The sequence below is a fragment of the Takifugu flavidus genome, chromosome 8, assembly GCF_003711565.1.
Source record: "Takifugu flavidus isolate HTHZ2018 chromosome 8, ASM371156v2, whole genome shotgun sequence".
Taxonomy (NCBI): domain Eukaryota; kingdom Metazoa; phylum Chordata; class Actinopteri; order Tetraodontiformes; family Tetraodontidae; genus Takifugu; species Takifugu flavidus.
In genome coordinates, this window is record NC_079527.1 from 218136 (window position 1) to 232500 (window position 14365).

General features: G+C 51.2%; 2 protein-coding genes across 3 annotated transcripts in view; both read right to left on the reverse strand.

Annotated features, from left to right (window-relative positions):
• Positions 1–120: 120 nt before the first annotated feature.
• hdac6 (histone deacetylase 6) lies at positions 121–8094 on the reverse strand. 2 transcript variants are annotated; one of them, XM_057041319.1, is made up of 29 exons: positions 7956–8094; positions 7448–7527; positions 6557–6682; positions 6396–6481; positions 6242–6326; positions 6107–6147; positions 5931–6027; positions 5714–5811; positions 5533–5637; positions 5388–5456; positions 5141–5267; positions 4961–5026; positions 4833–4892; positions 4462–4551; positions 4096–4202; positions 3949–4016; positions 3549–3696; positions 3358–3486; positions 3072–3240; positions 2803–3008; positions 2546–2738; positions 2307–2456; positions 1955–2132; positions 1744–1880; positions 1447–1659; positions 1224–1355; positions 1005–1148; positions 803–931; positions 121–719 (listed from the first exon to the last, which is right to left on the reverse strand). In XM_057041319.1, exons 2-29 carry the CDS (start codon positions 7514–7516, stop codon positions 651–653), a joined length of 3291 nt encoding a protein of 1096 aa, XP_056897299.1. In that variant the 5' UTR covers positions 7517–7527; positions 7956–8094; the 3' UTR covers positions 121–650. The 2 variants fall into 2 exon arrangements, with proteins under 2 accessions (XP_056897299.1, XP_056897300.1); XM_057041320.1 differs by having other exon boundaries at positions 7448–7545; positions 7956–7996.
• A 276-nt stretch (positions 8095–8370) lies between these two features.
• The window catches only part of cxxc1a (CXXC finger protein 1a), a 6225-nt gene continuing 230 nt past the window's right edge, over positions 8371–14365 (reverse strand). Inside the window, exons 1-14 of the mRNA XM_057041358.1 lie at positions 14193–14365; positions 13256–13431; positions 12708–12808; positions 12251–12393; positions 11909–12064; positions 11643–11825; positions 11460–11561; positions 11171–11388; positions 10891–11098; positions 10709–10819; positions 10557–10606; positions 10396–10492; positions 10170–10322; positions 8371–10090 (exon numbers count right to left, since the gene is read on the reverse strand). The exon at positions 14193–14365 is cut by the window's right edge and continues 230 nt beyond it. Of these exons, the coding sequence (XP_056897338.1) occupies positions 9944–10090; positions 10170–10322; positions 10396–10492; positions 10557–10606; positions 10709–10819; positions 10891–11098; positions 11171–11388; positions 11460–11561; positions 11643–11825; positions 11909–12064; positions 12251–12393; positions 12708–12808; positions 13256–13431; positions 14193–14195 (1848 nt within the window). The 5' untranslated portion in view covers positions 14196–14365 and the 3' untranslated portion in view covers positions 8371–9943. The remainder of the gene's footprint in view (positions 10091–10169; positions 10323–10395; positions 10493–10556; positions 10607–10708; positions 10820–10890; positions 11099–11170; positions 11389–11459; positions 11562–11642; positions 11826–11908; positions 12065–12250; positions 12394–12707; positions 12809–13255; positions 13432–14192) is intronic.

The following is a 14365-nucleotide window of genomic DNA, read 5'->3' on the forward strand; positions in this document are numbered from 1 at the left end:
CCTTTTCACCGTACTGGAGTGTGATCATTCACCATATAGACTGAATATGTGTGATAGAGGATTCGTGATATAAGCTGAGCTGCTTCGGTCACAGATGCATTTGTGAAGAAAGCGTCCCACTCAGAAGGAGGTACATGTTTAATCAACAGGAAGAGCTTTGAGTGATGAAGATGGCAGCGTCTTCAGGACCCTTGTGTGTCTGACCTGACCCACGACGTGACCCAGTGACCAAAAGGCTCACAGAACAGCAGCAACAAACAAGAACGTTTCAAACTGCTTTGGTCATCTGAACTGACACATTTTCCTGTGAATTCTGTTTTCCTGAATGTTGGAATTATTATTGCTCTGTGGTGATGTCACTTAAAAAAACAACAGATTAATTAAATTAATAACAGAGGTGAACCATCACACATTGACCTGTGACCTTTTGCGTTTGAAGCTGCTGGTGTTTGTGGGCGGAGCCTTGTGGGCTCCAGGTTCTCTTTGTGCTGCGAGATCTGATAACATCAAACTGTTCAGCACCGATTGGCACCTAAAATGAAAAGAAACTCCTTTTCTGCTTGTAATTAACAAAGCAGCAGTTCATGGATCCGAGCGACCGCTGGCGCCAGGCCGTCCCAACGGCGGAAGACACGCTCTCCGTCCTCCTCTTAGCTCCAGGAAGGCATCTCCTCTCCAAACTTGGCCCAGTGAGCACTGTTTTTTGCTTCAAATAGAATCTGAAGGGAGCAGAAAAGTGCTTTAGACTCAACTCTGCTCAGGTCAAACATCAGTCACGATGTCCCTGCTGTCCCACTGTCACCTGGTTGTGAATGTAGGCCTCGCACAGGTAGCACCACACCGACAGGTCCGAAAAGCTCAGCACCACAGGGTGTTCCGCCACCACGCCGTGAGTCACCATGTGCTCGTTCACGTAGCGGCCACAGAAGACCTGCAAGGGGACAGAGCTCTGGTGAGACGCCTCAGTGGGACCTGTGGCATCGTCCCTAGGTGAGACGGGTCACCTGGTAGCAGGTGAGGCAGATCCAGTTCTCGACTTCAGAACCACAGTCCTGACAGGGTTTAAAGATATCAACACCAGAGGGAGGAAGCGGCTTTACGGCATCCAGGTGGGGACACCAGGGCAGAGGGTCCACCACATACAGCGCCTGAGGACAGGGGGTTGGACAGGTGAGGACAGCAAACGTGCCAGATGTCCATGTTTATCAGCTGGATTCACTCACATTGATTTGTCCTCCACGCGTGAGCTCCATAGAGTGCTGCGAGGCCGACCCGCCACAGGCACCCTCTGCCTCTGGACCCGGCCCAGCTCCACCAGCAGACCCACTTCCAGTGGCAGCCAGCTGGACTGCAGCCTGGGATGGGTAGACAAAGGTGGACATGGACAAAGATTAGAGCCGTGTGCTCCCTCATTGGTCCACTCAGGACTTGAGGACTCCTGCACACCTGAGCCTCTGGCTGGGACCTCGGTGCTGAGCAGCTCTGCTCCCGTGACTCCACCTTCACCTCCTGATCACAGGTGAGCATCTGTGGGCTACGGTGGACCTTCGGCCTGGCCCCTCCTACTGGGGTGGACGTAGCTGGAGAGGGACTGGCTGCGGTCTGAGTGATGTCCAAGCTGGCAAGTCCCCGCGTCAGTGCCTCCAGACTTTGGTCCACCTGGTTCCAGAAATCACGTAAACGGAAAAAATCACTTGTCATGATTCTTCATTCAGAAATGAACCTAATGAGACTCTTAACAACCAAAGTGCCCCGCTGTCCTGGTGGGGACATTGGAGGTTTGTCCCTTCTGGTCTCCTCTGACTTTCTGCCTTTTCCTCTGGAACTACGTTTCCCATGATCCTTTGGAGACGGCAGGGAGGCCCGCACGGACTCTGGGACTGAGCAAAACACCAGTTCTGATTTTAAACTGGCAAGGAAGCAAAACACAAGGAGCAGGACGCCGAGTACTGACTGTGGATCCTCAGTGACCGCCAGTAGGGGGCGTGGCATCGGATGACCTCATTGATTGTTGCCACGGCGCTGTGATGGGGGGGTGGGAGGGGTGTGAGCAAAGCCGGAGGAGGGTCACCCAGCAACACGCTGGTGCACATTGCCATGGATTTAGAGATGGATGATAAATTATAACCTCCCTGATAGTGAGGGAAAGAGAGGGGAGAGGGGGGAGGGGGGAGGGGGGGAGAGGGGAGATTAGCAAGAACCTCTTTTGCTGCTTTGCTCTGACAACTATTCTTGTCTCCATCTTTGCTCAGCAGCAGCAGCAGAGGGGCTGAATCCCATCAACTGCCCCTCGAACCCAAACACACCTCCAGAATGAGCAGGAGCCGCCCCCCAGCCAGTGACATCAGCTGGTGGGTCAGGTGTGCGTAACCCTCCGGAGTCACATGATACCCCCCCAGTGGGTCCCCACGAGCTGCGTCAAAGCCAGCAGACACAAGAACCAGGTCGGGGTTAAACTGCAAAGAGAACATGTGAGGACATGTAACAACAACAACAACAACAAGGTTAAGAAGAGTGTGTGTGTGTGTGTGTGTGTGTGCTACACCTCGGTGGCCACAGGCATGACCACATGGTGGAAGGCAGCGAGGTAGTCAGAGTCACCCATCCGTCCTCTGCTCCACGCCACGTTGACATTATACCCCACCCCCTTGGCCACGCCCACTCGGTCAGGGGCGGCATCCTCGGAAGATGGAAAGAAAGCCCCGTTGTCGTAGCGATGAAGAGAGATGTACAGGACACTAGAAACGAGGAGCGTGGCATCATCTCAAACTTGACCTCACGATCTTTGGTCCTCATCCTCACCTGTCATCGTCCTCAAACATGTGCTGCGTCCCGTTGCCGTGGTGAACGTCCCAGTCTAGAATAAGGACGCGCAGCGGTGTATCCTGGGACAGTTTCTGGGCGTGGCGAGCAGCGAGAGCCGCCGTGTTGAAGAAACAGAAGCCGCAGGGAAAATCTCTCTCTGCGTGGTGACCTGGCGGCCGAACAATGGCCACGCCGTTCCTCACCTGGGCGCAGCACATCGTTAGTGAGGGACAGGAAACAGGAAGTGCATAAACAGGAAGTGCTACCTGTCCCGCCAGGATCTGCTCCACGCCGCTGAAGCAGCCTCCAGCAGCCAGCAGAGCAGCCTGGAAGCTCTGGTTGTTGATGTATATGGAGTTGAACTCGTCTCCCAGTTTGTGCAGCTCTCTGGGCTTCATGGTGGCTGTGGCACGCATCTGGTGGACGTGCTGCACACTGCACACACACACACACACGCGCACACGGAAACACACACACACGGAAACACACGCACACACACAGGGTCATTGTGAGGACACATCAGTGAGTGGATGCCAAATATCCGACCCGGACCTGTGACACATGCACAGCTCCTCCTCCGTTGCTAAGCGCGCTGGGATGGATCGGCACCGGTCCACCAGTCCCAGCTTCTGATGTTGGGAGAAGATCTTAGAGATCCTCTGTGGTTGTTCGGGGTGATGTCTGCAGGGACAAGGGAAGGGTCATGTGACGACAGTCACCTTTTCACATTTCTGGTCCCTCACCTGTCCCACAGGTTCAGGTGCTCCATCATGCGCTCATCATAAACCAGGCCTGTTGCTGTGGCAACAGAGGGTGCGTGGCTACTGAGCTCTGCTGTGTGTTCAGCACTTGTTGTTCTCAGGACACCGTCTGTGGACCAGGGGCCACCTTCTGCAGGGGAGAGAGGGAGAGGTCAGGTATCCCAGCAGTACCAGTACCACCACAGCAGTACCAGTACCACCACAGCAGTACCAGAACCACACCAGTACCACCACAGCAGTACCAGTACCACAACAGTACCCCCACAGGTGGCTCTATCCCATCGGTCTCCTCCTTCTGCGGGTCAGTGTCCACTACTTTTGCAATGCGTTATGGGATGCTAAACTATGAAAGTGTAATTAAAAGAGAAGAATAAAAACTTACCCAGTATCTGCAGAGAAGGCCAATATGGGAACAGGGCTGAGAGAGTCTGAGAGATGGACCGCAAAGCACTGACAGACACACAGACACACAGACAGACGGATAAACTGACCTGGCAATGTGACAACTTGGTCATTCTGAGTGAGTTACCTGTCAGAAGGGGCTGTGGGCGTGGCCAGAGGAGGACAGGCTCCTCCCAGCAGAGCTCGAACACACGCTGCAGTGCCCTCTGCTGTTGACTGAAGGTTATATCCTCCCTACACACACACACACACAGATTTAAATTCATAATTTTCAATTTCATTCACGATTCAATTTCCCCAAAGGGATGAATAAAGTACATCTTAATCTTAATCAAAAGGCAAAAGTTCATGGTGTGTCTCTACACCTGTCCCTACAAAACTGACAGTTTTTTAGATGTATAAATATGTGTAAAGCTGCACTATTTAGCTCTAAGATGTTGTAGATGAGGGGAAATGCAGAAATTCTCTAAATAAACATGGACTAATGTTTTACCTCGAGAGCCAGAACAAGTCGACCTTCGGCCAAACTCATCAACATGTGAGTGAGGATGTGGAAACACTGAGGCCGCACACACATCTGCCCCTGAACACACACACACACACACACACAATCATGTACAGCAGCAGTTATACGATGCGCAAGAGAAAAGGAAGACCGGCTCCTTAAAGAGAAAGAAAAGTACATAAGACGCATTTCCACTGCAGGTTTTCCGAGTTTTCGATCACCATGTGTGTCGAGATAAAATAGGAAACAGGCGGTTGCTACATTTCAGGGTTGTGTTGGTCTCCATGGTGGCGTTAAATCTGATGGAATCATTAAACACAATCCAGCTGTTGGTGCTGTGAGACCTGTGTGTCCTTCACCTTCTCATCTCCAGCTGCTGCATCAAATCCAGCACAGACCAAAACCAGCTGAGGCTGAAACTGAGCAAAGAGACAATTACTTTGATTCTGTGGGTGTTGAGCAGAGAGCAGGTGTGTGTGTGTGTTACTTCGTGAGCGACTGGCAGCAGCAGTTGCTGGAACGCTGCGATGTAATCAGCATCCTTCATCCCCGTCTGAAGAGCCAAAACACAGGACAGGACGGTGCCGTTAGAAGCTTCTGCAGCCCTGCTGGTGACCCCATAACAACCCAACCGGCAGCTTCGGGGGCTCCAGGAGAACAGACTCACCTTGTTCCAGGGCAGGTTGATGTTGCTGCCTTCAGCTCCTGAAGATCCAACAAAATGGCTGTCGGACTCTGGAAGGTGGGGCCAGAAGGAGCCCTGCTCGAACCTGTGCACACTGAAGTACAGCACACTAACACACACACACACCACACACACACACACACACACAAACACACACACAGGGTTTGAGCTTGCCAGATATAAGAGCATAATATACGTGCTGGTAGCCCAGATGGGGCTCAGGGGGTACCTGGGGTCCTCCTGGAACAGGTACTGGATGCCCTGTCCGTGATGAACATCCCAGTCCACTATCAACACCCTGACACACAGACAACAGCGCGTCATCAGTAGCTCCAACAGCAGAAGCGTGAGCGGCGTTCAGGTGAGGCACCTACCTGCTCACTGAGTGTCTGGTCTGAGCGTATCGAGCTGCGATCGCCACATTATTGAAGATCGAGAAACCGTTTGGAAGGTCCTTCTGAGCGTGATGGCCAGGAGGTCTAACGGAGGGACAGACACACATCAAGCCTTCACAGGGTCATTCTGCTCCTCCAGGACACCGAGCAGTGACCTTACCTGACCACAGCGAACCCATTCCTGAGTTCGGAGGTCATGACCTGGTCAACCAGCTGCAGCACCGAACCCACCGCCATCACGGCCACGGAGAAAGACTCCTGAAACATCAGCACAAGTGAGAGCAGGTGACAGCAAATGCAAACACGGATGTTCTCCCCTGTGTGTGTGTGTGTGTGTGTGTCTGTCTGTGTGGGTGTGTGTGTGTGTGTGTTCGTACCGGATGAAGGTAGATTGAGTCGTATTTGTCCGACAGGCTGTGCAGCTCCTCCTCCGTCATGGTCTGAGTCGACTTCATCAAATCCACATAATGTTGGCTAGAAACACCCACAGAACAGCCCTCATAGCGACCGTGCACAAGCGTGCTCATCCTTACTGACAGGTGCGCACACTCACCTGTGGCAGAGTAGCAGCTCTTTTTCTGTAGCTTCTCTGGGCTGAAACACACACAGGTGACCAATCAGAACAGGGTCTGTCACTTAAATGTGTCCCATAATCACAAAGATTTATCTGTTAAATGAAGGACCAGACCTGCACCCTGGTGACCCGTGACAGCAGGTCCTGTTGCTCCAGGTGCTCCATGATGGACGCCACTCTCTCGGGTCTCTCCGGATGACTGAACGCCAGAATACAGACGATTAGCACCAAGGAGCAGCAGCTTCCTACCTCCGATGACAGTGTTCACCTGGAATCCCAGAGGTTCTCATGGTGAGTGAAGATCTCCGAGAACACCAGACCCGTTCCACTGGCTGATGGCCCACTGGACAGATTCTGCGCACAAACACACATTTGTGAGTGTGTGTGTGTCTGTACGAGATTTCTAGAAGGATAAGACAGAAGCCTGACCAGCGTCTTCAGGCTGTCGTCCAAGTCTTCCTCTTCCTCTCTGCTCCGCTCCATTCTTCCTCTCCTCTTCACCTCCTGTAGGCTGCTTTCTCCCTTCTTGCGTCCCTTCACACTTACGTTGCTGCACTGAACAGACAAAAGCAGGAAGGTCTTCTCACAAACCCAGCCAGATATACAGCTGAGACGCACGGACAGACACTGTTCAAAGATTGATGAGAGCCGGCGGGTCAATCTCGGAGTCTGGTGGATGATTGACAGCTGCTGAGCTGAAACCTTCTTGCCAAGAACCTGGCCACAACCTTAAATACTAGACGGTGTCGAGAATCGCAGCAGAGAATCGCAGCAGAAAGTGGATTCACTTCAGTAATTTCACTCCAAAAGAGGAACTCAAACATGATAGAGACTGGTGTATTTCCAGTGTTGTGGGTCCAAATTCTGCTTGGACCGGGTCTCCACTCGGCCTCCGGATTCAATGGATGCGCGACTCAAATCAACGCCTCAAAGCTTCAGAAAAACGCAGCAACAGCTCTGAGTTCATTATCTAATTAGAACATAACAATAATGACTCCAATATTGGACTTGGTCAAACTATTTTAATTTTCTGAGACCCGGAATTTGGGGTTGATATTTGGCTTGTGACACTGAAATTCTGGGTAAGCTAGTTCCTCCTGTCGTCAGCACTGAGTGTGTGCCTTACCTGCTCCTTGTTGTTTACCTAAATCCGTATTCTACTATCAAAGCAAGGACATTCTAGGAGGTGAGGATATTTTGGCTGGTCCGCACAACTTCAAAAGGCTGTTTGAAGGTTAGGGTTAGGAAAGAGCTTTGATGATAAATGTCACAGGGCTGGGATGGTTAGAGGGGTGTGTGTGTGTGTGTGAGCACGCGCACCTGAGGTAGCAGACGGGGGGACCTTCTGATTGGCTTTGGTCCAGAATCTGGAGGGTCTCCTGAATCCATCTCTGATCAAGCTGCAGATAAGAATAACACCACACACACACACACACACACACACACACACACACACAAAGACGAATACTGCTGCAGATAATTATTATCCATTATTAATTGTTACTGTTCCAACACTTATAGCAGGACACAGGAAACCCCTTTATTAGGTGCATCAAGGTTAGTAGTCATTTATATTATTATTTGAGCGCCGATTTCCAGCAGTGTTTCAGGAAAACAATCTGACTTTATATATGTTATAAACATCAATCTGAGGAATAAACCTGTGGCTGATGTAATTAAGCTTCCTGGACCAGGACTGAGACCTGGACCTGGACCTGGACCTCGACCAGGACCTGGACCTGGATCTCGACCAGGACCTGGACCGGTGTTTAATGGCAGCTAATCGACTTGACTACGTGCGACCCAAACCAATCAAGACTTGACTTACGGACGCTGGACAGACGGACAGACCGTTTTTGCTTCAGTTTCCGAGCGCCAACAACACAAGCCTCACTGTCGCACGATTGTAACGTCACCGCTAAGCGCAGGTTTGGGCGCATTCGCGGTGTCGCGTGATTGTGACGTCACTACGAATGCGCCCGAACCTGCACTATAGCTCAATTCTCCGTTTTTGTTTGGTTTCTTTTAAATTAAAAAAGTCATTTTGTAACAAGATTTTTAAAAAAAACCTTGTAATTCCATCTTGTCTACAACTCATTTACAAAATGTCAGTATGCTGAACAAAAAGATTAGTCTTAAATATGTTTAAGTGATAAAATAGCTGTTATATGAAATAAACAGGGTAAAATAATAGTTTTGTTTTAGTAAATGCAGCTGCACACATATTAAAATTAAATACACAATTACTTTTATAAAACATACGTTTTTAATGAAGGATCAGCAACACTGAAAAGATGCAAACTTAAAAAAAATAACTGAGATACAAAATGATACAAAAATGAACTTTAAAAACATCAAGATAAGAAAAGTGCAATATAAACACCAGTATTAGAGTTTTAGCTGCATGGAGTCTTTCTGTTATTCCGTCCACAGGATGCGCTTCAACAATCAACATAAAAAAATAAAACAGCTTAAAACACTGACATGGGAAAGCTTCTGTTCATTTGGATAGAATGTCAAAAATTGGTGGTTTTTGTGTCAGTTCCTTCATTTATTACCTCAGAAATCCCACATTATGTACGCGCGTGCTCAATGCGGTTAATATCAAAACTGGTGGTTGTTCAATGTGTGTCCACAACAGGAAACTCTGTTACCGAGAGGATTGTGGGTAATGTAGTCATTGATTCAGAAAACCGAGAGGATTCTGGGTAATATAGTCATTGATTCAGACTGCATGAATGAAATTTTACTGTTTAAAAGAGTCACATAGAAAAATGGATTTTCCCCAGTTTTCCCCTCAGTTCTGTTTTTGTTCTGTTTCTGAGGGGAAAAACATTTCAACAATTTCAAATGTTTTTACACTCAAACACACTCTCAGACACACACTCTCTCTCTCTCTCTCTCTCTCTCACACACACACACACACACACACACACTTTCTCTCACACACTCCCCCCACAAACACACACACTCTCACACACTCCCTCTCTCTCTCTCCACACACACACACACACACTCTCACTCACACACTCTCTCTCTCTCCCACACATACACTCACACACACACTCTCGCCCTCACACACACACACACACACACACTCTCTCTCATTCACACTCTCACTCACACACACTCTCTCTCCCTCACACTCTCTCCCTCCCACACACACTCTCTCACACGCACACACACTCTCTCTCCCACACACACTCTCTTCATCACACTCACACACATTCTCTCTCCCACACACACTCTCTCCCTCACACTCACACACACTCTCTCACACACACTCTCTCTCACACACTCTCTCTCTCCCACACACATTCTCTCCCTCCCCCCCACACACACACTCTCCCACACACACTCTCTCCCTCCCAAACACTCTCTCTCTCACACACACTCTCTCTCCCACCCACACTTTCTCCCTCTCACACACTCTCTCTCCCTTACACACTCTCTCTCCCACACACACTCTCTCCCTCCCACACACACTCTCTCTCTCACACACACTCTCTCTCCCACACACACTCTCTCCCACACACTCACACACACTCTCTCTCTCACACACACTCTCTCTCCCACAAACACTCTCTCCCACATACACACACATTCTCTCTCACACACTCTCTCTCACACACAAATACTCCCAGACACACACACACACACACACACACACACTCTCTCACACACACACCCAGCTGAGATGCTGTCACGTCTTCTGCCTGCATCCTCAGATTCTGACCTCCTGATGCAGTTTGAAGGGGACGGAGACGCTGACACGGACGATGTCTTCACGCCGTCCTTGGCTCGCCGCCGTTTGGTCTAGCGCTCCTTGGCGGAGCGCAGGTCGGTGGTGATGGGGTCGTGCTGGATGGTCTGGTGCAGCATCAGAGCCAGGAGCCCGGCTCGGTTGGTCATCGCCGTCCTCAGATTGCGCTCCTGCTCGAAGAGCTCGTCCAGCTTGTACCACTGACGGGGAGACGGGTGGAAGGGCGGTTACTTTCTGCACCTTTCTGCTGCGCTGGCTTTGAAGTTGGCTGTGCGTTACCACTCGGACCCGCTCCAGGTCCACCTCCGCCCGCCGCAGCTTCTCCCAGCAGTAGTGTTTGTTGCACTTCCTCTTGGAGACGCGACAGAACTCGCCCGTGGGCTCAAAGACATCTTTGACCAGAGGACAACCACACACCTCGTCGGCTGTGACCTGGCAGGGAGACAGGGGGTCAGTGTGTTTGACGCTGCGGCGGGACCCCCGCTGGCCACGCCCACTCATCCACCTTTGGGTCTCTGGAGTGCTCGGGACACAGCACCTGCAGCCGCTTGCAGTAGGTCTTACTCTGAGGGTTGTAGACGTCACAGAACAGCCGGGTCGCTCTGAAGCAGACAGAGAGACGCTGTCACACAGACGCACAGCTGGGCAGCACAGGTGTGTTCTTACCCCTCTATACGTGTCGGGTACATGGACCCAAACGAAGTCTGGCTCTCGTACTGTGGAACACACAAAACGTTAACGTTAACGGACCCAGATCTGGCACAAGTCCCAGACTCGGGGACCTCCACAGACGTTGGAGCTTAGCCGCATTGGCTAACCTTAGTGTAGCACCTCTCCATGTGTCGGAGCGCCACCTTCGGGTTCACTGGATGACTGCAGGAGACGCAGAAGATCTGAAGGTCGGTGTCATCACCGTCACCTTCGGTCACCTGGACGAAGACAGGCGGACTGATCAGAGACAGGCAGACAGCACAGAGCTATGTCACTTCCTGTCTGGTACCTCCTCGTGGTGCTGGACTTGCTGTTGCTTGGCCACAGCGATGATGCCTTCCAGCTCATGGAAACGCTTCTCCATGAGAGTGAGGCGGAGCCTAGCGGCCTGCTGCTCCTTCCTGATGCGCTCCAGCTGCCTCCGGCCCATTTCCTCGGCTACGCAGGGACTCTGCTGCCACTGCTGGATCCTCTGAGGGAGGATCTCATAGATGCGGCTAAAGGACAGAGAGAATTTAAAGGGGAGTTTCTGTGAGGCTCTTCAGTAAAGCAGGACGCCAAGAGCTCACTTAGCAGCCAGTTTCATGCCGCAGTCCTCAGAGCAGTACTTAGAGTTGACCCTTGCTGGCTGGACACATCCTGGTCCCAGACACTGCCTCAGAGCCCCGCCCACGTCTTTAGCGCCGCTCTCCCCGCCCCGCTCGCTGTGCCGCACGCGCTCCCTGTGCCGCTGCTTTGCTTTATGATGGCGAGGCTTGGCCTCCTCTTTAGGTGCAGAGACGGACTTCTGCAGGAGAGTTTCGGTTTCAGGTGGCATGCGTGGTGATGCCGCCGATGACATCATGGGGTCAAACGCACCTTTTTCTCCGGCTTCTTCTCTCGCCTCTTGACATGTTTGACCTTCACAGCTTTCTTGGTCAGAGAGTCCAGCTGAGGGTCCTCGTCCTCGCTGTGCCAGAGCTGCAACAGGAAGATGCATCACACGACAACAGGGGGCAGCTGCTGCCACACACACACGCCCACACACACACACACACGTACCAGGTCTCTGTATCCAGCTGCTTTGTACTGCTCATACAGCTCCAGCTCGCTCTCACTGAATGCCTCGTCTTCCTCCTCCTCCTCCTCCTCCTCCTCGGTATGATGTCCCGGCCATTTTCTGGATAGGCCACGCCCCCTGCTGCCGCTCTGGCTTATCTCCTCGTCTTTGACGCGAAGCATCTTCTGCTCAGTCATCAACAACCACATTGTTAAGATGGAGGACACGTCTGCACGGACGCCAAGGTGGTGAGAATGCAGCCGCTCACCCGGGCTCGGACCTCGCACTGCCTCAGCCGGCACTTCTGTCGGATCTTGTTGGGCCCTCCAAACTTTTTCATGTCTTTGCAGAAGTCGCACTGAGCGCAGTCCTCCGTCCTCAGACAGGCGTCGCACTCGCCGCACATCCTGGCCGAGCGCTTGATCTGAACCAGAACCACTGATTAGTTGAAACGCCGTGAGGCGTGGAGGGAGCACCAGAGGTGGTGTGTGTAGAAGGAGGCGCAGCAGCGGTTCATGTGGTTGGTGTGTGTAGAAGAAGGCACAGCAGCGGTTCAAGCACAGAAACAGAGTAATTGTGCACAGTAAGAACCACATGGACGCTCCCTCACCTGAGAGCCCCGCCTTCTATCGGTCTTGGGTGGAGAAGTGCAGCTCTCATCTCTGTCGCTCTTTTCCTCCCTCTCCGGTTCCGTCTCCTTTTTCTCCTTGTTTTTCTTGGGCCGGTATTTGATCTCCAGAGATGGGTCTTTTTCTGAGAAAGAAAGAGTCACAGCGACTGCACAGCTGACAGGCCTCTGAGGCCGACACACACACAACAAACAGCTTGTAGCTAACGCAATGCTAATAAACTACATACACACAGCTCACAAACAGTTGTCGTACTGCTGTGGTACCTGTTACTTTTGAAAATAGCAACTTGCTTTGGCTCATTTGGAAAGTGGGCGAGTTTGTTTGGTGATCTAAAGACGCATGTGTGTGTGCGCGCATGTGTGTGTGTGTGTGAATGTTCACAATGACACACGTGACATCGGTGTTTGATGGAACTCGTCATGACTTAACACTGACCTCTGCAGGACGGACAGAACCACACCCGGATGGCTTTGGCGGCTTTTTCGGAAATTCCGATGCAGGTTCCATGAAACCACTCAGTGCAGCTGTCACATCCTCTGAGGCGCGTACACACACAGGTCACACACAGGTCACACACACACAGGTCACACAGTTCACGGTCACACACACACACAGGTCACACACAGGTCAAACACAGGTCACACACAGGTCACACACACACACACAGGTCACACACACACACTGGTCACACACAGGTCACACACACACATACAGGTCACACACACACACAGGTCACACACACACACAAACAGGTCACACACACACACACACACAGGTCACACACACAGGTCACACACACAGGTCTCACACACACACACACACACACACACACAGGTCAAACACAGGTCACACACAGGTCACACACAGGTCACACACAGGTCAAACACAGGTCACACACACAGGTCACACACAGGTCACACACACAGGTCACACACAGGTTGACCCTGGAACACGCTTTACCAGCAGAGTAACATACTACTTACATCATGAAACAGTTGATGTCTGGTCTCCGACACACACAGTACACGGGGGCACTGGGGGTTTCCATGGCAGCTTCTTCTTCTTCTTCCTGGCCTCCTCTTCCTCCATCTTTAACTGCTGCTGCTCCTCCCTCCTCTTCCTCCTGTGGGCGGAGCTCTGCTCCAGCAGCCTCCTCAGACTGAGACACATAAGACGCTTCATGTATGAACTCTTCATTTACACCGGCTAACAGAAGCAAAAGGTCAGCAGGGATCCTGAGAGACCCTAATCCTAACCCTCTGGACTCAGTAAACATGGACGTGCACGGCGGCTCCGCCGTCCAGCAACCTTCTCGCCATCACGTTAACCCTCAGGCTTGTGACACATCCACACGTTGCCGTGTGTGACAGTGATCAGCGCTGCAGGATGGAAACCTGAATTATTCCAGGATGCTCCCAGCCTTCTGTCTTACAAACATCTCCCAGGTGGAGAAAAGAGAAAGTCCTCTCGGAGGACTGGGGAAGCCCTGACGATGTGTTTATTGTGTTCCTGTTTACTGCACACAAATGTAATATTTAATTTCATTATATGCATTTAGTTCTAAAAAATGCTGCTCTGTATTAATAAAGAATGTGTAGAACACTTTGTTAGAGGGGAAATAGCAATAATTAGTTATAAGTAGTTATTCAGTCATTTTAAAGCTTTACATTTGTCCCTAAAACTGTCCAACGATGATGTCAAAAACTGAAGACAAGCCCGAACCAGGAGGAGCCGACGTACGAGGTGAATCCAGAACCAGAACCACTGACCCGGCAGCATAAACTGCTCACACCACCTTCAGCACCCTCAGTCAGGAACCGACGGTCACTACTAAGCGTAACGCTGCGGGAGAACGTTGAATCCCGCTCCGTTATTCTCTCCATCTTCAGGAAAAAGAAGTCTCCGACAGTGAAAACTCACCATGATGAAAGAGTTCTTGCTTCATACAGGGAGGAACAAATGTCCCCGTCTTTAGAAAGCCGACATGACGTCAGTTTTTATGTATTTTTCCAGAAATTCTTCTGAAGTCTCTTTGTTTCTCCTCCGCTCCATCTATCTTCTTCTGCTGCTGCTGGCTGCTGTTGTCGTCCTCC